Source organism: Moschus berezovskii, chromosome 27 (genome assembly GCF_049115385.1).
Source record: "Moschus berezovskii isolate FMDL1 chromosome 27, NW_MosBer_1.0, whole genome shotgun sequence".
Lineage (NCBI taxonomy): Eukaryota > Metazoa > Chordata > Mammalia > Artiodactyla > Moschidae > Moschus > Moschus berezovskii.
Genome location: NC_142486.1, coordinates 40,536,179 through 40,560,014, shown reverse-complemented (window position 1 = coordinate 40,560,014; position 23,836 = coordinate 40,536,179). Strand labels below are relative to the sequence as shown.

Below are 23,836 nucleotides of genomic sequence, written 5' to 3'. Positions count from 1 at the left end.
TGCTTGGCCCAGAGGCTCCCCTGCCCCATGCTGCAACCAGGGGACAATGCGAGATTGTCTGCTGTTCCCGAGTCGGCTGGAAACCTCAGGATACCTCCAATGAGCCAGTTCTTCTGGCCCCCTCCCCGCCTGACCCCCCTGCTTCCTCCCCAGCCCAGCCACCTGATATCCGGGTCAGAGACGGGATGCCTAGAGGGGCTGCTCATCACTGCCCGGCTCTCCTGACGCCTGGTCTGCACAGACCAGGGCGCATGTGGGTCTGGGAGCGCAGGAGCCGTTGTGGAAGTGGAGACCCAATGGCTGGCACAGAGGGCAGCCCAGGTTGTCCAGGACTTTATAATACAAAGTCTGGTCGGGGGCTGATTTCATTTTCCTGCAGACGCCTGTTCCCAGTCTCTCAGGTTACCTCTACAGTCTGGGCACGGGGCCTGGCATACAGCAGGCCAGCAGCAAGTGGCTGTTTCATGGGACTCTGTGCCACTTCCCTTTCCTCCCATGCACCCCAGCTGCTTCCCTGTCCCCACCAATGCAGGGCAGCTTCTAGGAGGTTCCACCGCTGGAGGGGCAGCCTCCTGGGATTGCCTGCATACTGCAGGATGGTGAGGCCAGCCTCGTGCCCACAGACACCTGCCCGGCCCAGCATGGCTGTCCCTAACTGACTGGTGCCGTGCGTTTCCAGCCGCTTGGGGCTATGGATCCCAACACCCAGTAGCTCCCAGCACTGGCAGGTTTTAGGAACTGCGTGTCCTTCACCAGCTTCACCCCATGACCTCTTCCTTCTCTGGTTATTTTTTGTGCGCCTTGTTTTTCCTGATTCTTCAGAACCCGCCTCTGCAGTGGGCCTCAGACGGGGCGGAGTTTCTGTGCTCAGAGTCCCAAATCTAATTGGAGTCCCAGAATGGCCTTGTCCCCTCCCGCTCCCTGGCCACCCGGCTGTGGCGAGACAGCTGCACCCTCCATGCAGAGGCTGCTGTCCAGGCGAGAGCAAGGAACACCAGAGTCAGCTGCGGTCGAGAGTTTAATACACCTTTGGGTTCACACAGTGCAACAGGGGTGGGGGGACAGGATGCACAGGCTCCTGGGCTGCTGCCCAGGCGAAGGGGGAGGTGTCGCCGACTGCCGCGCCTGCCGCGTGCTCCTGGTGTGGGTGACAACGCCCTGACAGGCCTGCTCAATATCCAGACCCACCTTGAGCCGACCTCGCAGAGCCAACGTCAGCACCACCAACCTCACAGGCGCCGCTGCCCTCGCGTCGCCCCTGGCAGAGTCTGAACCCCAGACACTCTGGCCTGGGAGGAGCCAAGGCTCAGGACACACTTTATTGCTCTGAGAACTCTTAGAATGTGGGTGAAGAAGCACGGTGATCTTGGGGCTAGGAGAGAACTGTGGGCTCTGAGCAGAAGCCGCTGGGTGTGGGGCGAAGCACCAGGAAGTAGTCGGCCAAAAGGAACAGCTTCCCAGGCCCTCCCCTACAAGTGCAGCCAGTGGCCCATCCTCAAAGGTCAGCAACTCAGGGAGCAGGCAGAAAAGGCCACAGCCCGCTGCCAAGAACCCCTGGCTAGCCAGTGGACCCAGCCAGTCCTCCAGCTGGCAAATGACAAGGGACCTCAGTCAAAACAGGTGGCCTCATGGACCACTGGCATATGACACCTATCCCAACCAAGTGTCTGGGAAGACAGGAAGAGATTCGATTCCTATTTTGGGGGACACCTCTTTCCTCCCCTACCCAGAGGGAGCCTTGGGTGACAGGCATTCTTTGGCCAGCACATGCCTTTGGCACAACTGCTGGCTGCAGGGCACGCAGACTTCTTCAGTGGGATTTCCCCTACAAGACAGAGCACAGCTATTAATCATACGCTTCAAGTCCACCACCTGACAAAGTTGTTAGAAAGCTAAAAAACAAAAACTTTTGGTACCAATGCTGCTCTGAGCTCCCTGAACGGCAGCCCTGAGTTCAACGACGGCATTCATGCCCTCCTGGCTGCTCGCCAAGCAACAGGCTCAGTCCCGACCACCTGGGTTTACATGCACGTTTGGAAAGGACGAGGCTCAGCCAAGCTGAGTTTACAGAAATGCACAACTGCATGAGGGTAGCTGCCCTGGTCTCTAAAACGGAACAGACACTCAGTTGTGACATCGGAGTGGTTTTGAAGTAAGTGTAGGGTGGTGAGGGCAGCACCCCAGACCCCATGGACAGGGAGGCTCCACCGGAGAGCAGCCCCTTCCTTCACTCCCACCCTGCAGGTGAGGACTGAGGTGGCAGCAGGTTCCTCTGAGGACACCGATGGGGCCCTGGCTTGGTTTGCACAAGTTGCTCACAACAGTGGAAATGATCAGCCCCCCCTCCCCACTGACTCCTGAAACTTTCAATAAATACAAGACACCCCTAGACCCATCTCAGTCCCACCAGTAGGCCCTGAGGTTACCTGAATCCTGGACATACACTGAACCCAACAGCAAGGACCACTGGCACCTAAGGCCTAGGATCCCCACAATGCCCTCCAAGCTTAAAAGTGCATCTTAAAATATAAGTATCTGTAAACAAAGTCGCCCCCCATACGTTTACTTACAAGGTTAACAACTAGTGCCCCTGCTTAACTCCAAGTAAGCAAACTTGAAGCCACCTAGCTGAGCGATGCTGAAGCCCCACCTATTAATTTGGGTAAGTGATTTTCATTTTTTTCTTTTTATTCTGGCGATTAAAGACACTAAATCTTTAACCTTGAAGGGCAGGCAAAAGGTCGGCTATGCTGTCAACATAGAAGTCAGGGACCATTTTCTTCTTAGCCATGCAGTCACTTTCCTGATTACTTTTCACGTCTAGCAGACTGGAGACGCCCGTGAGGGTCAGGATAGTCTTCAGACCACAGGTCACGCCCAGGAGGATGTCTGTGTCCAGGCGGTCGCCCACCATGACGGTGCGCTCTGGGTGGATTCCGTACTCCTGGGACACGCAGTCGAAGATGAAGCGGCTGGGCTTCCCTATGATGTCGGCTTGGCGCTGCGCGGCCATCTCCACGGCTCGGACCAGACAGCCGGTACCTGCGGGGGCGGAGAGGGAGGGGAGGCGAGTCGGGGGTCAGAGGCCGGAAAGGGCTCGCTGCCTGCCCTCCAGCCTCCCTCCAACCGGGGCGCACGGACCCGCGATGAAGCGGCCGTTCTCCAGGGGTAGTCGGTTGTCCATGTTGGTGCCCACAAGCAGGCAGTCGGGCTGTTGCAGGTAGCGCACGGCCTTGGTGAGCTTCATGTAGCTGAAGTGCGGATCGAAGCCCACCACGACGGCACGCACATCGGGCTCCAGGGGCGCGTCCAGCCAGGCGCCGGGGCCGTCGCCCCGCAGCGGCTCGGGCCCCACGCCCACGCAGGAGACTCCCACGGCTTCCAGCTCGGCGGCCAGGGCCACGCTGCCCAGCACATAGGCCTTGGGGGCCGGCGGGCCGGCCAGGCGCTGGCGCAGGTAGAGCGCGGTGCAGTAGGCCGTACCGAAGACCTCGCGGCCGGCGTCGGGCCCCGCCGGGCCGCCGAAACCCAGGCACCGCAGCTTTTCGGCGTAGGCCTCGCGGGTCTTGCTGCTGTTGTTGGTGATGAAGCCGAGGCGCTTCCCGCGGGCCCGCAGCGCCGTTAGGGTCTCGGGCGCGCCTGGCACCGCCGTCTCGCCGCGCCACAGCACGCCGTCGCAGTCGAACAGCAGCGTGTCCACGTCGGCCAGCAGCGCCTGGGCCCGCTCGGCGTTCAGCCGCAAGCAGCGGCCGTCGTCGCCGCCGGCCTCCGCCTCCGCCATGGCCGCCCGCCGCCGCCGCCACCGGCCGCCGCCGCCGACGCCGCCGCCGCCACCGGCCGCCCGCTCTTCCTCGCAGCCGCTTGCAGCCGGGCCCGCCCCGCCCCCGGCGCGCTCATAGGCCCCGCGCCTCGCGCGTGCGGCCCATTGGGCCCCGCCTGCGCCAATCCGTCCCCGCCTCCCGAGGGCTGCGGGAGCGCCGGGCCAACCGTCGCGGCCCGCCGCGGGCAGGCTGGCGGCCATTGGCTGGAGCACCCTAGGCGCCGCGGTGATTGGCTGGCTGGGAGCCAACCGGCATTCTGCGTGGAGCGCTCACTGCGGAAATTAGGCCGAGGAGCCGGAGCGCCGGCGCAGGACGTAAGGCTGCTGTTCATTGGCTGCTGCGGGACAGCTCGCCCATTGGAGGTGCTTGGTCAGCCTAGGTGACGGAGGCCCTTAATCGAGTGACCCCCGCGCCGGGCCGGCTGTGATTGGCTGGCTTGTCTCCGATCTTGCGGGCGGGGCTCTCCGTGGGATTTCGGCGGGAGGGGGCCGCTGTCACCTTTGGGCCGGAGTCACGTCCGCAGCTTTGCCGGGTCGGCGCTGGGCAGTGCCCTGCGCCGTGGACGTAGTGTCTGCGCGTTTGCCGTTTATGGCCTTTCCTGCGAGGCAGGCCCAGGCTCCTTCCTAACAAGCCTTGCGTTCTCGTTTCCAGGCCTTTGCAAAATCGCTTTTCCTGTGCTCGGTGGTCATGTGGACGAGTAATTTACAGGGTAGTGGGATCAGGGTCTAAGAGAAGGACGTTAGTGCCTAGAACACAGCACTCAATAACTGGTCGCTCTCATCATTATTACGTATTGCTAACTTTTATGGAGACGTAAAACATACAGGAGATCAATCCTGAGTATTCATTGGAAGGACTGTTGCTGAAGCTGATGCTCTAAAACTTTGGCAACCTGATGAGAAGAGCTGATTCATTGGAAAAGAGTGGTGCTGGGAAAGATTGAGGGCAGGACGAGAAGGGGACGACAGAAGATGAGATGGTTAGATGGCATCACCGATTCAGTGGATATGAATTTGGGCAAACTCCGGGACATAGCGAAGGACAGGGAAACCTGGCGTGCAGCAGTCCATGGGGTTGCAAAGAGTCGGACATACAAAACATAAAGTGCATAAATCTTAAGTGTGCAGCCTGATAGGATTTTCAAGAGTTGGACACAACTGGGCGACTGAACAACAGGCCTGTGTAAACACAGCTGAGATCAAGGTATAGAATATTACCATCACTCCAGAAAGTTCCCTTAAGTCTCTATGTGTCCCTAGAGGTTACCCTTCCAACTGCTTTTCTGACTTCTGTCACCAAAGCGTGAGTCACAGCCTCCTTTGGCTGTCATGGACTATCTTGCAGGAGCTTGCCCTGTGTACTCCTGGTTATTCCTTCTTTTGGATCAACATAGTATCAATGAAATCCATTCTTCTCAGTGTTTGTTTTGTTTTTTAATTGCCACATGGGTCATTGTAAGAATTTACTCCCCTGTTCCTCATGTGATGGACATTTGGGTGGCTTCCAGTTTGGGGAGATTGTAAGTAATGCCCCATGAAGGTTCTTCCTACACGTTCATTTCCAGACATAGGCCCTCATTTCTCTTGGGTAGATACTTAGAAGTGGAATTGCCAGTTCATACAGTAGGTGTAGTTTTCTCCTCATTACTTTCACTAGGGCCAGGGGCAGACTGCTGCTGCTGCTAAGTCACTTCAGTTGTGTCGGACTCTGTGCGACCCCATAATGGCAGCCCACCAGGCTCCCCCGTCCCTGGGATTCTCCAGGCAAGAATACTGGAGTGGGTTGCCATTTCTCCAGTGCGTGAAAGGGAAAAGTGAAAGTGAAGTCGCTTGCTGCTGCTGCTGCTAAGTCACTTCAGTCGTGTCCGACTCTGTGCGACCCCATAGATGGAAGCCCACCAGGCTCCCCCATCCCTGGGATTCTCCAGGCAAGAACACTGGAGTGGGTTGCCATTTCCTTCTCCAATGCATGAAAGTGAAAAGTGAAAGTGAAGTCTCTCAGTTGTGTCCAACTCTTCGCAACCCCATGGACTACAGCCTACCAGGCTCCTCCGTCCATGGGATTTTCCAGGCAAGAGTACTGGAGTGGGGTGCCATTGCCTTCTCACGTGAAGTCACTTAGTCGTGTCCAGCTCTTTGTGACCCCATGGACTGTAGCCTACCAGGCCTTTCCGTCCATGGGATTTTCCAGGCAAGAGTACAGGAGTGGGGTGCCATTTCCTTCTCCAAGAGGGCAGACTAGCAGGTCCCAGCTTCCCAAGCACTTACCCTGTGCCAGGCGATCCAGACCTCCAACTCCTAGTGTGTCAAATCTCTGCTCCTCTCTTGGGTCCCAAGTCTCCATAAAGTCTACTCTGGGGGTCGCCTCACCCCCAAACCCATGAGGTAAAGCCAGTAACCTCAGTACCCTTAAGGCCCTGCTTGTTCCCCTGTGGCCTGCTGTTTGGTCTTGGCTGGTCTGGGAACCGCTGGAGGACAGGGACCATGGGCCATAAAGTCATGGTATACAGTGTTCCTGCCTGGCGTAGCCGCTAGCTAGGAGTGGGTGTGCCAGGCGGGGGCAGGGAGCACCTTCCTTCCGTGTCTGCCCATTCAGTTTCATTGGTGGATCTGACCATGGGAAGAATTGATTTGACAGGAGGTCACAGATCCCACTTTACCACCCAGAGACAGTATGTGTGGTTCACCGGCAGGAGTGGAAAACATTGCTCTGTCTAGCCAGGGCTGGCTGGTGCAATACTTGCCTGGTTGCCTTGGTTTACTGGCAGTCAGTAAGCGTCTAGGCACTGAGCGCTGCATTACCTTGTCAGAATCACAAGACTCTCAGAGGCAGGGATGACTAATGTCCTCATTTATAGATGAGGAACGTGAGCCACAGACAGTCACCAATTGGACAATGCAAAGTTGGGATTAAACTCAGTTGACCCCAAAGCTGAGCTCTGTTTTGTTTAACATCCCCTGTAGGTTGTAGGGTCTGAGTTGGCATGGCAGGAGAGGTGGAATGGCCAATATCAAGAGAGGGGATGATTATGGACAAGGTCCTGAAGGAGGCTGGAAGGGATGGCACCCTTTACTGGGAAGGACTGTCCCTGGAAGAGTTGCGATGCGTATGTATGGAAAGGGGCACAGCATGATGGCTTTGTGTCCCTGACACACAGGAGATGTTCAGTGTACACCTACCAATGGACAGTGCCAGGGTCCTCCCAAGTGAGGAAGCTAGACCACAAGCGGAGTGGGGCATGGACTTAGATGGTTCAAGGACATGTATCAATCTTCATGGCATTTCATGCATTTAAATTGTATTAGAGAACTTCCCTGGTGGCCCAGTAGTTAGGAATCTGCCTGCCAATGCAGGAAACACGAGTTTGATCCCTGGTCCAGGAAGATTCCACATGCTGCAGGGCAACTAAGCCCACATGCCACAACTACTGAGCCCATGCTCTAGAGTCCGAGAGCTGCAACTATGGAAGCCCGTGCACCCTGGAGCCCGTGCTCTGCAACAAGAGAAGCCACCACAATGAGATGCCTGCACACTGCTGCTAGAGAGTAATCCCTGCTCTTTGCAACTAGAGAAAGTCTGCATGCAGAAATGAAGACCCAGCACAGCCAAAAATAAATAACTGATCTAAACTATATTTGAAACTACCAATAGCCATTAAATCTGTTTTCACAGATATTCTCCTTTCTAATGAGCTAAGCAAAAAACAAAAAAGGGGGCCATTGCAAAAGGACTGAAGGGAATTCCCTGGCAGTCCAGCGGTTAGAAGTATAAGACTTTGTTGCCAAGGGTGTGGGTTTAATCCCTGGTTGGGGAGCAAAGATCCCACAAGATGCACCTGCAGCCAAAACAAACAAAAACTTTTTAAAACAAAGAAAAAGGACTGAAGTGGCAAAAAAAAAATAAAAAGGGAAAAATGAATGCAACTTAAATAATTCTCAACGTGGGACTGGTTGAGTAGATATAAGTACATCCAAGGACTGGAGATTAGCCGCCATCATGGAGGGTGATGGGTTTCCCTGGTGGCTCTCGGCAAAAGATCTGTCTTCCAATACAGGAGATGCAGGATCGATCCCTAGGTCAGGAAGATCCCCTGGCGAAGGAAATGGCAACCCATTCCAGTATTCTTGCCTGGAGAATTCCATGGACAGAGGAGCCTGGTAGGCTACAGTGCATGGGGTTGCAAAGAGTCAGACATAACTTAGCAACTAACACTTTCACTTTCACTTTGGAGGGTGATGGAGTTTTTGCCAGGCTCTGGCCATAGAGAGGCTGGTGTCGACTGTCAAACACACAGTGTGCAGCAGGAGCCCATGTGAGGGCAGGGTGGGAAAGGAGGCCACCTGGGGGAAGGGAGAAGGCCTGGCCTGGCCACTCTGTCTTCCGGGGACTTTGGGCCCATCCACTCTTGTGTCTGCTGTCTGCCTAGGCTTCGGCTGAAGCGGGGCCCAGAGCTTACTGGATTGGGATTCTCTTTTCTGACCCCCAGGGAGTAATAGGGCAGGAGCCCTGGCCTGTTGCTGAGAACTCTGTCACACAGGCTCTGGAGTAGGGAGCAGGGCTGGTTGTCGGTCTCCTCTGGGCCAGCTCCTCCTCATGTCCACCCACACCCAGGCTATGCTTTGTCTTTGAAGCCCGCCCCCATTCCATTCCTCTGGGGGTCTCCCTCTAACTCTCTGCTGATAGCTTTCCCATCACTCCCCAGAACATCCTTTCTTCCCAGGTGCTTCCCAGATGCCTCCTGCAGCAGAAGCACCTACCAGCTCCTCCTCCTGTTTGTCCATCTCAGAGACTGTCTTTCTTCCTTGCCCAGTAGTCAGAAGGATCCTTCTGAAACACTGTCACTCCCTCTGCTTAAACCTCTGCAATGGTGAGCAAGCCCCTTGCAGAAAGCAGCCCCATTGTTACCCTGGCCTGACCTCTCCCCAGAGGAGAGGTCTAACCTGTGTCTCATACATCCCAGCTCCTGCCAGGTGAAGAAGGGTCCTCAATTCCCAAGCTGGGCAGCCTCAGAATGGAGATGTCTCTGCTGGTGCCCTTCCTGGGGCAGAGCTGCCCACTCTCTGCGCGGGCCCTTGTGTCCGTGCTTGGTTTTCTCCAGAGACTGGCATTCCTTTAGGGAATAGGGTCTGACTCACCTGAGTCTCCAGCACTGAGCTGAGCCACGGAGAATAACTAAGCTGAGAGAGCACACCCTTTGGGTTTCTAGCCCACGACTCTGGACAGACCTCTGGCCAGCAGTTAGACCTCTGGCCAGCACTTGGGCAAGTGTTCTGTCAGTTCTGCGCCTTAGTTTCTTTATCTTCAAAATGGGGATGATCAATATCTTCAATGAGAAAATCCTGTAAAACACTTAGCTTCAAAAAACTACTTAAATACTACCTTAAAAAGAATTAAAAAAACTTGTATGCTCATGTTCATAGCAGCACCATTTACAATCATAGAAAAGGTGAAAACAACCCAAATAGGCAAAATGAAAATTGGTCTATTCATATAATGGAATATTATTCACCCAGCAAAAGAAATGAAGTACTGCTGCATGCTACAACCTGAATGAACCTCAAAAACATCATGCTAAGTAAAGGACACCAGATGCAAAAGATTACTGTAAGTAAAATTCCGATTATACGAAATGTCCAGAAAATGCAAATCCACAGAGAAAGAGGTTTGCTAGGGGCTGAGGGAGGGGACAATGAGGGGTGACTGCCAGTGGGTACATATTTTCTTTTGGAATAAAGACAACGTTCTGGAACTACATGTTGGTGATAGTTGCACGGCATTGTGAAGGCACTGAGACTAACAGTAAATTTTATGTTTACCTATCACAACTTGAAAACTATACAAAAGAATGAATGAGTTAGCGAAGCCATCCCCAATTCGGGTTTTGTCCTTGGACTGAGTCAACCAGTAAGGGAGGCTCTGCCATCTGAGGGGGTCAGAGGCGGGCAGCGAGCACCACTCTACTGGTCCGATCTGGGGCAGTGTCCCGGCAGCGGCCCTCTAGAGCGCGAATCCCGGCAGCGGAACGCGCTCAGGGCCGAACAAGAGGCGCCGTCAGCAGACCCAGCCATCTCGTCAGGCTCTAGTGCCTAAACTCCGCGAGCGGACCGCAGCCCCAGTATTTCAATCCTCAGGAGTGGCCCCGCCCCTCCTGTCCCTTGGCTCCGCCCCTCCACCTGTCAGTCCTCTGCACCGTAATGACACCTCTCCCGGCAGTTCCGCCCGACGTTCCGTCTCAGCGCTTGGTCCCGCCTCTCCGCCTCCAGGCCACACCCTCGCACGGCGCCCCGCCGCCTGCCCGTCAAACCCGCCCTGGCCCCGCCCCGTCGTCCTTTTCTAGTCTTCTCGCTCGCTCGCCTTGGCGCGGCCCGTTGTTATGACGACACGGTCGTAAATCCGCCATCTTCCTGCGGCGCGTTGCGACATGGAGGGCGCGATGGCAGTGCGGGTGACGGCCGCGCATACGGCAGAAGCCCGGGCCGAAGCCGGGCGGGAAGCGGGCGAAGGCGGGGTCGCGGCGGCGGCGGCGGCCTTGGCCCCTGGTGGCTTTCTCGGCCTCCCGGCGCCCTTCAGCGAGGAAGGTAACAGGGCCGCACGGGGCCGGGCGCGGCCGGGGTGGGGGCAGTTCAGCCTGGCTGGTGGAGGCCCCGACGGCCTGAGCTGCGGGCGCGACACACCCTCCCGGGCCAGCTTCCTTGCAGACCTCGTGGGTCTCCGCGGGATGTCTCAGAGCTTTCCACGAGCCCTCTGGTTTCCTCAGGCCCCCGGGCCTCACCCTGCGGGGCGCTGATCACCACCGGTGTGGACACCAGCGTCCACCGCGGATGCTCACTGGTGTCCGAGCCACACGGGCTGTCCGTGCCAGACGGGCTGTCCTTGGAGACTTTGGCAGTAGGCTCCACTGCCTGCCGGCCCCGCTGTCTCCGCGTCTAGACAGGGCCCGGCCCTCCTCTGCGCCTCCTCCCACCTCACCTGACAGGCCACCAGGGCCCTGGCCGGGGTGTGGCTGAGGCTCCGGGAGGGCGGGGCCTCGGGTTCTCCCGCACCCACAGGGAGGTGGCAGACCCAGTGCTGCAAAGCTGCAGGTCGCCCAGCCCCAGACCTGCCACGTTCTAGCTGTTTGATCCTGCGCAGGTGACCACATACCTCTCTGAGCCTCCATTTCCGCTTACAGAATGGAGACACCGGTGTTGACGATAATGTATGGAGCACTCATCCTCCCTCAGCCTTTTTCATTCTCAAGCCAGCCCTCGATGCCGTTATTGTTGTTATTCCCATTTCGTGGATGAGGAAAACTGAGGTTCAAAGATGTGAAGGTGACCAAGTCACCCAGTTATTTAATACCAAGTATTATTTGGTTGCCAGGATTGTGTGACCCCTCAACACACTCCCTTAGCTTCTGGGGCTCTGTCTTCTGGTAGGATGGTGGCGAGACTCAAAGGAGAGCATGCACGTGCATCTCTGAGAGCAGTTCTGGGGACCCACGAGGGCTGCATTCAGAGGGGCGCTGATGACTTTTGGAGCCAGAATTCTGGTCTCTGCCCTCTGAGCCTGTCCCAGGAGACTCTAGACTGGGCCAGGAAGGCAGGGGGTGGCTGGTGATACTGGGATGGTGGTCTTTGTTCCCACAGGGTTTGTATTCTCAGTACATCTTTCCTTGCTCCTTCTTATTCCAGCTTGCGTAGGGGCAGTACCACCTACCCAGGGGTCTCTTTGGAGTTTGGTGTGCCCTGCTGGGCTTGCCCAGGGCTTTCTCTTGGGGTTACAGGGCTGGGAGTGTTCCCCTCTGCGGTGGGGATTCCTTTAATGGCAACACGCTGGTGCCGAGTCAGACTTGGTGAGTGGGCTGGGAGGATTAGGAGGGTGGAGGCACCTCAGTGCTTGGCCGGTGACTGTGTGCCATCTGGGGGGGGTGACCGCCCTTGCCAGGTGGCCTTCTGTGGGCGAGTCTTGGCTGTGGTTTGGCCCTTTGTTCATTAATCCAGTAGGCACCAGCTGGGCTCCTTCTGTGCTCCAGCCTGGGTTTGACCTTGACGTGGGATTGCACATGAGGCAGTGGGAATGGACAGACTCTTACAAAAGTAGAAGGGACATCTCCCATCCCTTGATGCAAACAGCAGGGTGTCTGGGGTAGACCCTCAAGTTTAGGTTCTGGCCCCAACACTCACCAGCAGGGTAGCCTTGATCTCAACTTGTTTTTCCAGAGTGGGAATAGTCATTTCCATTTCTTCAGGGTGCAGGTCGGATTGGGTGATATCCCCAGGGAGGTGCCTGGCACACTGTAGGGAACTCAATGAGCCGGAAGTCCTCCTGCAGGACCTGGGGCAGGGACTAGCTGGTCAGCCTAGATGGTGAGGGGCTCAGGGGCAATGGCCCCTGGCCCTGGAGTGTGGAGCCCCTCTGGGAAGCCCCCCCAGGCGTCTTCACCAGGATAGGGAGGTGTTGGCCTGCTTGGAACCAGTGAAGTGTCAGGTCAGAGTGAGAAAAGAGTGGGCCTGGGTCAGGGTGCCTCACCCCTCCCATGTTTGCCGGGTGCTGGCCTCTCAGCTGGAGCTGCACACACACACCAAGTCGGCCCATTATACAGATGACAAAACAGACCCAGACATGGCTTCTGAGGTGCCTGAGTGCACATGTGAACCCCGGGTTCAGCATGGCTGAATCCCCCTGCCTCCCAGCTGCTCCCTGGGCCTCTCTGCCCTCCTCCCTGAAGTAGGGTCTTTGGACCCTGGTGCCCAAGTGGATGGTCAGGGCTGCCTCCTCCAGTATGCGGCTCTCCCTGGGGCGGGCCCCTGGTTCTAATGCCACCCCTGGGTGGGTGTGCCTGGGACCGGAGCCCCTCCAGTCCCCCTGACCGTGGGCTCCTTGCAGATGAGGATGACGTGCATAGATGTGGCCGCTGCCAGGCGGAGTTCACCGCCCTGGAGGACTTTGTTCAGCACAAGCTCCAGAAGGCCTGCCAGCGGGCGCCTCAGGAGGCCCTGTCCGCCACCCCGGCAGCTGCGCTGCTGGGTCGGGAGGTGAGCCCCTGCCCCCGCCATTGCACTCAGGTGTGCGCACATGGCCCCGCCTCTCATCCTACAGCAGGATGAGGAGGTGGTGGCGAGGCAGGGCACACCCATGCACCTGGGTCCCTGTGACACGGGGGCGGGCAGAGGGTGGCATCCAGTCGTGGGTGGGGGGTGCTCTGGGCTCCCCTGGTCAGGCTGGGATGCCGGCCTGCTCAGCAGCCTCTGCGTGGAACCCGCGCTTTGGGGCCTGAGGTCTCTCCTTCCTTGAGGCCCGTCCTGACTCAGGGACGTCACGATGGCTTTTGTCCTTCTGTCTGCCTTCCTGGCCTATACATGTGGTTCCCGGGGATCCCACAAACGAAACGTGACTCTGCTGTAAAAATGGCCACCTTTGTTGTATGCCGTGTGTACTGGAGCTGTGCACGCCTCTTACGAGGCCCACGGCACCCTCATGGGCTGGGCGCTCTCAACATCCTAAGCCTACAGAAGTGGGCGAGGACACTCCAAGAGAAGTCGGTGCCTCCAGTCACCCGGGGGGGGCCCGAGGATGGGACCCAGAGTCGTCTTGCTCTGCCCTGTGGTCTTTCCTGCCCCTCCCAGGGGTGTCCTCTTCTTTGAGAGGGCCCCCGCCCCTTTCCCCTGGGCGCCCTTTCTCCTGACCCCCTGGCTGGGCCGGTGGGTGGAGGTCCTCCCTTCCTCTCTGTAGAGCCTGTGCTAGAGCTTCTGGTCACTTCATCCTAGAGTCCTCCCCAGACTGCTCAGGGCTTCGCGTGGGGCCCTCGTTGGCTGGAGGCACTGAAGTGATGGGGCTTACCGCTGGGCCCAGGGTGAGGCGTTCAGGCCGGGAGCAGACTGGGAGCAGTGCCATGCGGGGAGATGCGAGCCCCGAGTGGATGCCCACCTGAGCCCTAGAGCCCTGAAGGTGGGTCTCCTCCATCCCCCGCCCCATGGCAGGTGGCACCAGGAGCGGCAGGCGCAGAGGAGCCCATCACCGTGGCCCACATCGTGGTGGAGGCGGCCGCGCTCGCGGGAGACATCAGCCACTCGCCTGACATAGTTGGTAAGCCGGTCTGGCCCCACCGTGGCTGTCCACGTGCAGCTTTCTTAGCACTGACCTGGTAGTCATCCATGGGCAGGGCTGAGACCTCTGCTGCCCATGCCCGTCTGCTGTCCCAGGAGCAGGGCCTGGCCGAGGAGGGGCTGGGGCCGTGTGCGCCTTCCCAGGGCAGGGCCTGCCAGAGGAGCAAGCACTGGGCACCAGGCCCCACACTGACCGGAATGGGGGAGCCAGAGCCTGGCAGCCCCGGGGGACTGCTGGGCCTCGGGGCAGCTTTGCTTTGTGCACAGACCATGAGCTGGCTGCTCTCCCCTGCTGTGTCCCCAGACTCTGCCCTGGTCCTTCCAGAATCTTCCCCACTTTTCTGCCAGCCCCCACCCCGGCCCTGTTTCCATACTCCCCACCCACTGTCGGCTCTGGAGGGTCAGGCTGGGGTGCGTGTGGGCGCCCTGGCTCAGCCCTGACCTGTTGCCTGACCCTGGCCGTCACCTCCCCAGCGCTTCCTCCCTCAAGCAATTCCCACCCTGATTCCCACACGGCTTTGGCTTTTAAGAGCGTGCAACGCCAAGTCAGGCTCTTTGATGGCTTTTTTAAAGCCGAAGTGCCTCATTGATGTGCAGGAGGGGAGGGGGCGTTGGGAGGTCTGGATGGGGTCACATGCTCCTTTACAGGGGACAGGGAGTGTGCCGCTGGGCCATTCAAAGGGCAGCCTGAGGAGCCGGTGGCGGGTATGAGCGTGGCAGTGGAGAGGCTGGGTTGGCCTGATGCCATTGGAGGTGGGGAAGGGAATGGGCAGGGGCTGTGGCAGGGACGCAAGTCAGTAGCTGGACAGGAAGGTTTGGGTGACAGGGAGAACTTGGCCTTGGGAAGCCCTGGGGACCAGCTGGGACAGGAAGAGGGGTGGAGGTAGCCTGGGGGGCTTGGACCTCAGAGCAGGCAGCCTCCCTCCCCCAGGGAGGCCATGGGACCTGTCCTGTCTCCACGCCTTTCTCCCAACATTCCTGTGGACCAGGACGGTTGCCTGTCGCCTCTCCAGGACAGGAGTGTGGACGTGTAGGGCAGGGCTGCGCTCCAGCCCTGATGTGGCATTTGGTTTCTGGGTGGGAGGGTGTCATGTGGGGAAACGCGTGCCCTAGATTCAGGTAGCACCTCCAGGCTCTGGCACCCTGGAGGCCCTGCCTGCCACCCTGTCTCCAGCTGGCCCACCCTGTGCTCCAGGGGCTCCTCTCTGGGCACCCCCTGCCTCTCTTGCCCCCTGGGAGTTTCCCTTTGGCAGACGTCCTGGATGGCCCAGATGTCCCCCTGGCTCAGTGATCTGGAGGCCAGGCCAGAGTCCTGAGCCGCCTGCTGCTGGCATCATCCCAGGACGGTTCTCAGCCCTTGCAGGGCCAGTGCACGGTTCACGGGGACCACACAGGTTCCGGATACCCACTCCAGGCCCCCTGCCTCTTCCCTGGAACCAAACTTGCTTTTCATCTCTGGCCCCGGGGCAACCACGATCCCCCCTCTCCGACCCTTCCGTCTGCTGTGCAACACTCAGACTCAGGTCCGAGCTCGGCGGAAGGCCCTGTTCTAGGAATTCGCTTCTGGGGTGGAGGGAGGCTGTCAGCCCCGCAGGAGCGACAGATGCCCTAATTGTTTCTGAGTCACGGAGCTTCCGTTGTGTTTTGGAAGAATGGCTTGTCAAAACACAACGCAGGCTGGAGTGAGACGGTTTCTAAGAAGCGGCTTCATAGTCGTTTTCCACACGTCATCGTCATGAGCAGAAATGGTGAAGCGTGTTTACAGCTTAGTTTTGCACATTGTCACATTTGTTCAACACCCACGAGAGCTGCAAAAGCCCAGCTTCCTCACCCTGACTGTCCCAGGTGTGTCCGAGTGATCGCTCTCCAGGCGGGTCCCTGGCCTGCCTGCCTCGAAACTCATGCTGGTGGGCAGTCCCAGGGCATTTCCTCTTCACGTTAGCAGGAGCCAGGGAGGCAGGCTGGCCTGTCCACTGCCTCTGCACTGGCGCTCGGCTGCCCTTGGGGACAGCAGGAACCCTGTGCACGTCTTACCCTGTGTGCCTCTTGGCTGGGGGCAGGGCATCTGTGTTCACATCCTGGCTAACTGTGTTCCGGAGGCCTGGAGCTCCTCTGGGCTGCCCTGTGGAGTCAGAGCATCCCTTCTGGCCAAGCAGCCGCTGCGTGCTGGGCTGGGGTCAGTCGAGATGACTCCCCTGACCCCAGCAGGGTCCTCAGGCTCCATCCGAGGGCTGCAGGGCCAGTGGATCCCAGGGCTCAGGTCACCCTCCCTCTCCTCAGGAGGCGGACACATCAAAGAGGTCATCGTGGCCTCAGAGGCGGAGCCGGGGGACAGCGAAGTGGCTGAGGCCCCAGGCAGCCCCAGCCGGCGGGGGCCCAGGCTCGCTGCGGACGGCGAGCAGGCCCAGGTCAAACTGCTGGTGAACAAGGATGGCCGCTACGTGTGCATGCTCTGCCACAAGACCTTCAAGACGGTGAGGCCCCCGGCTGCAGGCATGCCGGTGGGGAGCGGGGGGCCCCCGGCCCCTCCCTCTCTGGGTGGTGCCTGAGCCTCGCTGCCCCTCCTGCACAGGGCAGCATCCTCAAGGCCCACATGGTCACGCACAGCAGCCGCAAGGACCACGAGTGCAAACTGTGCGGGGCCTCCTTCCGGACCAAAGGCTCGCTCATCCGGCACCACCGGAGGCACACAGGTGAGCCGGCCTCAGCTCGCCGCCGCTGGCCCTGGGAGCTCGGCTCCTGGGCTTTGTGGCCCCTGACTCCTGGAGGTGTGAGGCCGGGGCTGACACCTTTCTCTCCGCAGATGAGCGCCCCTATAAGTGTGCCAAGTGTGGGAAGAGTTTCCGGGAGTCGGGGGCACTGACCCGGCACCTGAAGTCTCTCACCCCATGTACGGAGAAAATCCGCTTCAGCATGAGCAAAGACGTGGTTGTTGGCAAAGAGGACGTGTCCGCAGGTCAGCCTGGGGGGCTCCCCAGCCAGCCCTGGTTGCTCTTGGTACCACCCTGCTCCGTGTATCCTCACGGGCTCTCTTGGTTCTGCCTTAAAGGGTCCGGCGCCCCCACCGTGGGGGCTGTCACCCCGCCGTCGGCGGCAGCCGAGCCCATGGAAACGTCACCGGTGATTCACCTGGTGACAGATGCCAAGGGCACCGTCATCCACGAAGTCCACGTCCAGATGCAAGAGCTTCCGCTGGGAATGAAGGCCCTCGCCCCGGAGGTGGGGGCAGGTTAGGGGCGGCCTTTGCTCAGTCCGGGCCCTGTTCTGGGCGCCAGCTCCGCTGGGAACAGGACTGACCTGGGCCTGCCTTCCTGGAGCTCAGTCTGGTTGTAGGGGAAGGGAGATGAGAGACCAAGGTCGTGGCAGGGAGGGGAGAGGGGGAGTGGATTGGGGGCGAGGGCAGGTGCGGGGAGCCTTCCCGAGTGAAGGTGCCGGGTGTGCATGGGGCCCTGGGGCGGCCTACCGTGGAGCTGGCAGGCAGTGCCGAGTGCTGGACCGCTTGGCCAGCCCCCTCTGCTTCCCCTACAGCCCACCAGCCCCCAGGAGCTTCCCTGCTCCAGCGAGGGTGGCCGCGAGAACCTTTTGCACCAAGCCATGCAGAACTCCGGCATCGTCCTTGAGCGGACCCCCGGGGAAGAGGGGGCCCTGGGGCCAGCCACCCCCACCACGTCCAGTCCCCAGCCGCCGGGGGATGCTGCCCCGGAACTGCCGCTGCTGGAGGTGGAGCAGGTGGAGACAGTAGGTCCCTGGACACAGTGGGCTCCTTCTGGGGGGCTGGAGGTGGGGTGCCAAGTCACACGTTAGCCCAGATGCTGCTGGCTCCCTGGCCGTCCCTGGTGGTGGGAAGCTCCTCATCGTGTGCAATGACTCGTCCCCTGAACTACTTACCGCCTCCCGGGGTGGGGGTGCCTCACTGTGGCACCGGCCCTGCTGATGGGGTGCAGCCACTATGGGTGCTGGAGGGGTGCTGTGGTCCCCCAGCAGGTGGCCGGCGAGGCCTCATCCATGCCCAGGACCCACCCGTGCCCTCAGTGCAGTGAGACCTTCCCAACGGCGGCCACCCTGGAGGCCCACAAAAGAGGCCATGCAGGTGGGTGGCAGAGGTGATGGTCCTGGACAGCTGTGGGCGGCAGGCAGGCAGGGCGGCCAGTGGCTAGGGTGGGGCCCTCGGGCGGTGGTCCCAGCCTGACGTGGAGCATGGCCGCAGGGCCGAGGCCCTTCACGTGCCCGCAGTGCGGCAAGGCCTTCCCCAAGGCCTACCTGCTCAAGAAGCACCAGGAGGTCCACGTGCACGAGCGCCGCTTCCGCTGCGGCGACTGCGGGAAACTCTACAAGACTATCGCCCACGTCCGCGGCCACCGGCGCGTCCACTCGGACGAGCGGCCCTACCCCTGTCCTGAGTGCGGCAAGCGCTACAAGACCAAGGTGGGCCCTAGAACCCCTGCCCGTGGCTGCCTACTCCCTGAGCCCACTCTGTCCCTGGTTCCCTGCCCCCTCGCCCTGGCCTGGGCCCTCGGAGTGGGTTGGCTGAGCCGAGGCCAGGCCCGCCCTGATGGGGGCCGGTCTCTGCAGAATGCCCAGCAGGTGCACTTCCGGACGCACCTGGAGGAGAAACCGCACGTGTGCCCGTTCTGCAGCCGCGGCTTCCGGGAGAAGGGCTCGCTGGTGCGGCACGTGCGGCACCACACGGGCGAGAAGCCCTTCAAGTGCTACAAGTGTGGCCGCGGCTTTGCCGAGCACGGCACGCTCAACCGGCACCTGCGGACCAAAGGTAGGGCCGGGAGCTGGCAGGCGGGGTCGGGGGGTGCCCACAACCAGCGCTGACTGAGCTCCCTGCCACAGGGGGCTGCCTGCTGGAGGTGGAGGAGCTGCTGGTGTCCGAGGAGAGCCCCGCTGCGGCCGCCGCTGTCCTGACCGAGGACCCACACACCGTGTTGGTCGAGTTCTCGTCCGTGGTAGCCGACACGCAGGAGTACATTATCGAGGTGGGCGAGGGCCCACCGGGCTGGGGTGAGGCCTGGGGTGGGCAGGGCTGACCTCTGACCCCCATCCAGGCCACCGCAGATGATGCAGAGACCAGCGAAGCCACAGAGATCATCGAGGGCACCCAGACGGAGGTGAGGGGCCGGGGGATGGGCAGAGGGGCGGCCTGGCATGCTCGTCGAACTCGGGCTGAGCCGTGGGCCGCCCACAGGTGGACAGTCACATCATGAAGGTGGTGCAGCAGATAGTGCACCAGGCCAGTGCTGGGCACCAGATCATCGTGCAGAATGTGACCATGGACCAGGAGGCGCGGCTGGGCCCGGAGGCAGCCGCAGCCGACACCATCACCATCGCGACTCCCGAGAGCTTGACAGAGCAGGTGGCCATGACACTGGCCTCGGCCATCAGTGAGGGCACTGTGCTTACAGCCCGCTCAGGCACCAGTGGCGCTGAGCAGGCCACTGTGACCATGGTTTCATCGGAGGACATTGAGATCCTGGAGCATGCTGGCGAGCTGGTTATCGCCTCCCCAGAGGGCCAACTTGAAGTGCAGACGGTCATTGTCTAAGCACGGGGACCTGCAGGGGCTGGCGGGCCGGTCTGGGGCAGGAGCCAAGGACCTTGGGTTCCCTGCCCATGCTTGTCTGGCTGAGTACAGACAAGAGGGGCTTAGAACTCAGACTTTGGAGGCAATGCGGGAGTGTAAATAGAGTTTTGGTTGCTTCACAATAAAATGTGAAAATCCGCCGCTTGTGATGTTGCAGCATTAGCAGCCTCAGGAGCTGGGGTCTGGCAGTTCCCCCCCCCGGGGCAGTCCCTGCCTGCCCAGGCCACCCTCGAGGCTCTGGTGCCTGGTCGGTCCATCCAGGGCTCCCACGGGGCTGGCGGCACCTTGGCGATGTGTGGGTGTCACTGGCATGTGGACAGGCAGCCTCCTGCCTCTGCCCTGCTCAGCTGGAGCCATGACCCCCGCTTCCTGTGGCCCATCGAAGTGGCTGGGTGGGGGTGCTGCTTGCCACTTCCGACCCTGGGGCTGGGGAATGAGGCCGGGAGAGCCAGGAGTCTCGGCTTTGTCCTTAAAGTGATGACGTGGAGAAGCAGCAGAAGATGCTGGGCTGTAAACAGGGCTGGTCTTTCCTGATTGGGTGACCTTAGTTTCCCTGCAGGGATGCAGCTTGAGGGAGACTCTGGGTGACCTAGTTTCTCGGGGGTGGGGACAAGAACAAGCCCTGGACTGTGGGCATGGCTGGCCCTCTTTTCCAGTCCCGATGCAGCTCTTGGGCTGGCAGAGCCGCCTAAACCCCTGTTCTGATAGGTGTGGGGGCTCCAGATCAGTCTCAGGGTGGATGTCCTGCCTCCCTGTCCCCGCCTCCTCCCGTGTGTGGGGCGCGGTCCTCTGCAGGATGAGAGGTGAGAACCAGGAGTACAGCCACCAGCTTCATGGAGGGGGCGGGACACAGCGCAGTCTGGCCCCTCCCTGGGCCAGGGCTACAAATACCCCTGGAACTGGGGCGCCAGCACTGCTGTTGCACCAAGCCTTGCAGTCTGTCTTATGCCACAGACACACCCCCAGCCTAGACCTCAGACCTCTACTGGGTCGCAGATCCCGAGCCTATCCACACCCCTTGGGTGAGTTCAGTGTGGGAGTGCTGAGCGGGGGCTGGATGGGAATGGATTCTCAATATTTGGGCCTCAGTTTCCCCATGGAGGAGAGCAGAACGGACAAGGCTGTGAGCCCAGCAGCACCCTGGGGAGACCTGGAAAGCAGCAGGGGACAGAGGTGCCTTCTGGCCGGTGGACTGTGGGTCGCAGAACCTGCCCGCCCGGGCTCCCCTGGGCCAAGATGAAGAGTGGGCTGGTGTGTCCCACTCCAGGTCCCCACTCACGCCCGGCCGTGTCTGTCTCTCTAAGACAGCCCATGGGCGGGACCCTGACCTTACTGACCGCGCTCTGGGCGCTGGGGGCTGCCAGAGCCCAGGGGCTGCGCATCGGAGCTTTCAACATCCAGAGCTTCGGCGACAGCAAAGTGTCAGACCCGGGCTGCGGCGGCGTCATCGCGCAAGTGAGGCTGGGGGCCCGGGGCGGGGTCGCGGCTGGACTCCTCGGGCTGATCTGCGGCGCGCCTGACCCTGCACCTGCTGGCTCCTCCCCCAGATCCTGGCTGGCTATGACGTCATGCTCGTGCAGGAGGTTCGAGACCCTGACCTGAGCGCCGTGTTCGCGCTCATGGAGCAGATCAACAGGTGTGGCGGGCAGGGCCCAGCGTGGGGAGCCCCGGCCCAGACCCCAGGTCTCGGAGCGATGCTTTGACCCCAGGCCCGGCCCGTATCTCCGCAGCGTGTCCAGGCACGAGTACAGCTTCGTGAGCAGTGAGCCCCTGGGTCGGGACCAGTATAAGGAAATGTACCTGTTCGTCTACAGGTGAGGGGAGGGGCCGCGGGGCGCGCGGAGCAGGGGTCCCTCTCACGGCGCCCACCCGTCCTTTACACCCTGCCCACAGGAAGGACACGGTGTCGGTCGTGGACACGTACCAGTACCCGGACGCCGAGGACGCCTTCAGCCGAGAGCCGTTCGTGGTCAAGTTCTCGGCACCCGGCTCCGGTGAGGCCCCGCCCCCCGCCCCGGCCCCGGCCCCGGCCCCGGCCCCGGCCCCGCCCCCGGCCCCGGCCCCGGCCCCGCCCCCGGCCCCGCCCCGCCCCGCCGCCGGCCCCCGCCCCGCCCCGCCACCGGCCGCTGACGCCCAGGCCCTCCTGCAGCAGCCAAGGAGTTGGTGTTGATTCCGCTGCACGCGGCGCCGCACAACGCCGTGGCCGAGATTGACGCGCTCTACGACGTGTACCTGGACGTGATCGACAAGTGGGGCACCGACGTAAGCGCCCCGCGTCCACAAGGCCCCGCCCTGCCCCCACGACCCCACCCGGGAGGGAGTCGTGCTCCTGGGTCGGCCACAGAGCCTCAGACCCGGCCCCCGCCGTGCCTTGCAGGACATCCTGTTTCTGGGCGACTTCAATGCCGACTGCAAATACGTGCGGGCGCAGGACTGGCCGGCCATCCGCCTGCGCAGCAGCGAGGTCTTCAAGTGGCTCATCCCGGACAGCGCCGACACCACGGTGGGCAACTCGGACTGTGCCTACGACCGCATCGTGGTCTGTGGCTCCCGCCTTCGCAAGAGCTTGAAGCATCAGTCAGCCACAGTGCACGACTTCCAGGAGGAATTCGGCCTGGACCAGACTCAGGCAAGTGCTGGGGCCCGGGCGGGGCCGGGGGCAAGGGGAGTGCTGGACCCGGATCGCAACCTCAGGGCACCAGGCACTCCCCTCCTTGCACTAGCGTTTCTAGAAAAGGCCCTTAAAGGTTCAGGTCTGGCCGAATGGAACAAACGGGGGTGGCAGTGCAGGAAACTCTTTACGTCCCTGGAGTGGGGTCCTGAGACTGTGCTCCCAGGCCGCCCGCAGGCCACAGCTGGCGTAGACGCCAACACCTCCCCCCAGGTGCAGCGGTTTGTTTGGACACCCAGTGGGGCAGTTTTCCGGGGTGGTGCTTGAGGGAGGACTGGCTGCTCAGCAGGGTCTCAGGCTTGGCCCCTTCTCCCTCCAGGCCCTGGCCATCAGTGACCATTTTCCTGTGGAGGTGACCCTCAAGTCCCACTGACAACCCTGGGGCCTGGCTGGGGCAGACTGCCTGCAGACTCTGGCCACAAGGAACAAGCCCCACAGGACTCCTCCAGCATGGCCAGCCAACCCCCAGCAAGGCTGCAGGGCAGGGGCAGCTGGGCCTGGACAAGTGATGGGACCACTCAGAGCCCATTTCCCCATCTGTGAAATGGGCTGCCACCACCTACCTCATAAGGTTATGAGAAACATCTTCCAGCATGCTGGACACGCAGCTGAGCTCAACAGCACACACTCAGCCAGGGCCCCACACGTGTGGGCTCTGACTCCTCCAGGTCCCTTCTTAGGGCTCAGCCCTTCTGGGACACAGACCTTGGTCCTGCACCCAGCAGATCCCTGGTCCCAGCCCACCTAGGGGACAAGGGCAGCCTGGCCTGCCCACACATTTTTCTGCTGGGAACTGACCACTTCCAGATCTGGCTGGCTCCAGAAGACAGTGCCTGTGCTCACTGGCGGAAGCTTCTTGCTCTTTGCGTAAACTAAGTGCTTCCAAGCACCTGAACTGAGTGCAGATGGGGTAAGTGCTCTCACACACACGTCGTGTGGATGTGCAAGGCCAGCCTCCCAATCCTCAGTGATCCTCCTCCAGCCCTGGTTCCCAGGTCTGCAGGCCTCTAGCAGCACTTGTGGGTACGAGGGTCCTATCCCACCCAGCACTGCAGTTGGCAGGGGGAGGTCAGGAAGGTTGCCCCCCTGCCCCCAGCCGGTTGGTGGCCTTGGGACTTGTGGAGAGCCCCTCACTGGTAAGCAGGCAGGCTGGGTTAGGGTCCCGCCCATAGAACTCCAACAACTCACTATGGTACAGCCCCTTCAAAGGTGCCTTCCTGGTAGCTTCCTCGTAGCTTCCTCCTCAGGAGCCCTGTGCTGGGCAAAGGCTTGCCAGGGAGATAGTGACCTGCGCCTGGGGTAAGCCCATCCTGAGGGTGGGGGACAAGCAGAACTGGGTACACAGTGTAACTGACAGGGACCCGATGAGGTTGCTGGTTTTCGAAGTATCTCACCTTTGGCAGGATTTAACTGGCCTGAATTATACTGGAGAGTAAAACCTTTGTTTTATTGGACAACCTTTTCTTGCTAGATCTTTCTGAAATTAGATTTAGGACACTTGCAATGTAAGATGCCTCCCTTCTTCCTCTCCAAGTTACCCAGTTTCTCTGAAATTTGTACAGGTCTTCCATCCTAACAAACATGGTGGCCCAAGGTCTTTTCCCATTTCCTTCTCTCATGGGGCTTGTCAGGACCCACCAATTACCTGGCCTTATGCCTCTAGCAA

At 60.4% G+C, this 23,836-nt stretch overlaps 3 protein-coding genes across 11 annotated transcripts; 2 read left to right on the top strand and 1 right to left on the bottom strand.

Annotated features, from left to right (window-relative positions):
* Positions 1 to 1,005: 1,005 nt before the first annotated feature.
* Positions 1,006 to 3,877, bottom strand: PGP (phosphoglycolate phosphatase). Its single transcript, XM_055409227.2, has 2 exons — positions 3,142 to 3,877; positions 1,006 to 3,042 (listed from the first exon to the last, which is right to left on the bottom strand). Exons 1-2 carry the CDS (start codon positions 3,779 to 3,781, stop codon positions 2,717 to 2,719), a joined length of 966 nt encoding a protein of 321 aa, XP_055265202.1. The 5' UTR covers positions 3,782 to 3,877; the 3' UTR covers positions 1,006 to 2,716.
* A 6,303-nt stretch (positions 3,878 to 10,180) lies between these two features.
* On the top strand, positions 10,181 to 19,619 carry E4F1 (E4F transcription factor 1). 5 transcript variants are annotated; one of them, XM_055409231.2, is made up of 14 exons: positions 10,182 to 10,399; positions 12,690 to 12,838; positions 13,784 to 13,889; positions 16,190 to 16,383; positions 16,482 to 16,602; positions 16,713 to 16,865; positions 16,959 to 17,128; positions 17,438 to 17,638; positions 17,894 to 17,999; positions 18,117 to 18,334; positions 18,482 to 18,680; positions 18,752 to 18,894; positions 18,964 to 19,026; positions 19,104 to 19,618. In XM_055409231.2, the coding sequence occupies exons 1-14, from the start codon at positions 10,243 to 10,245 to the stop codon at positions 19,458 to 19,460; spliced, it is 2,337 nt and encodes a 778-aa protein (XP_055265206.1). In that variant the 5' UTR covers positions 10,182 to 10,242; the 3' UTR covers positions 19,461 to 19,618. The 5 variants fall into 5 exon arrangements, with proteins under 5 accessions (XP_088689283.1, XP_055265206.1, XP_055265205.1 ...); XM_055409230.2 differs by having other exon boundaries at positions 17,891 to 17,999; XM_055409229.2 differs by having other exon boundaries at positions 17,438 to 17,647.
* Positions 19,620 to 19,798: 179 nt separating this feature from the next.
* DNASE1L2 (deoxyribonuclease 1 like 2) lies at positions 19,799 to 23,703 on the top strand. Of its 5 annotated transcripts, none has more exons than XM_088833160.1 (8): positions 19,799 to 20,521; positions 20,804 to 20,954; positions 21,047 to 21,135; positions 21,230 to 21,313; positions 21,393 to 21,493; positions 21,652 to 21,761; positions 21,877 to 22,128; positions 22,490 to 23,703. In XM_088833160.1, the coding sequence occupies exons 1-8, from the start codon at positions 20,445 to 20,447 to the stop codon at positions 22,541 to 22,543; spliced, it is 918 nt and encodes a 305-aa protein (XP_088689286.1). In that variant the 5' UTR covers positions 19,799 to 20,444; the 3' UTR covers positions 22,544 to 23,703. The 5 variants fall into 5 exon arrangements, with proteins under 5 accessions (XP_088689286.1, XP_055265210.1, XP_088689285.1 ...); XM_055409235.2 differs by having other exon boundaries at positions 21,649 to 21,761; XM_088833159.1 differs by having other exon boundaries at positions 21,652 to 22,128.
* The last annotated feature ends 133 nt before the right edge of the window (positions 23,704 to 23,836 follow it).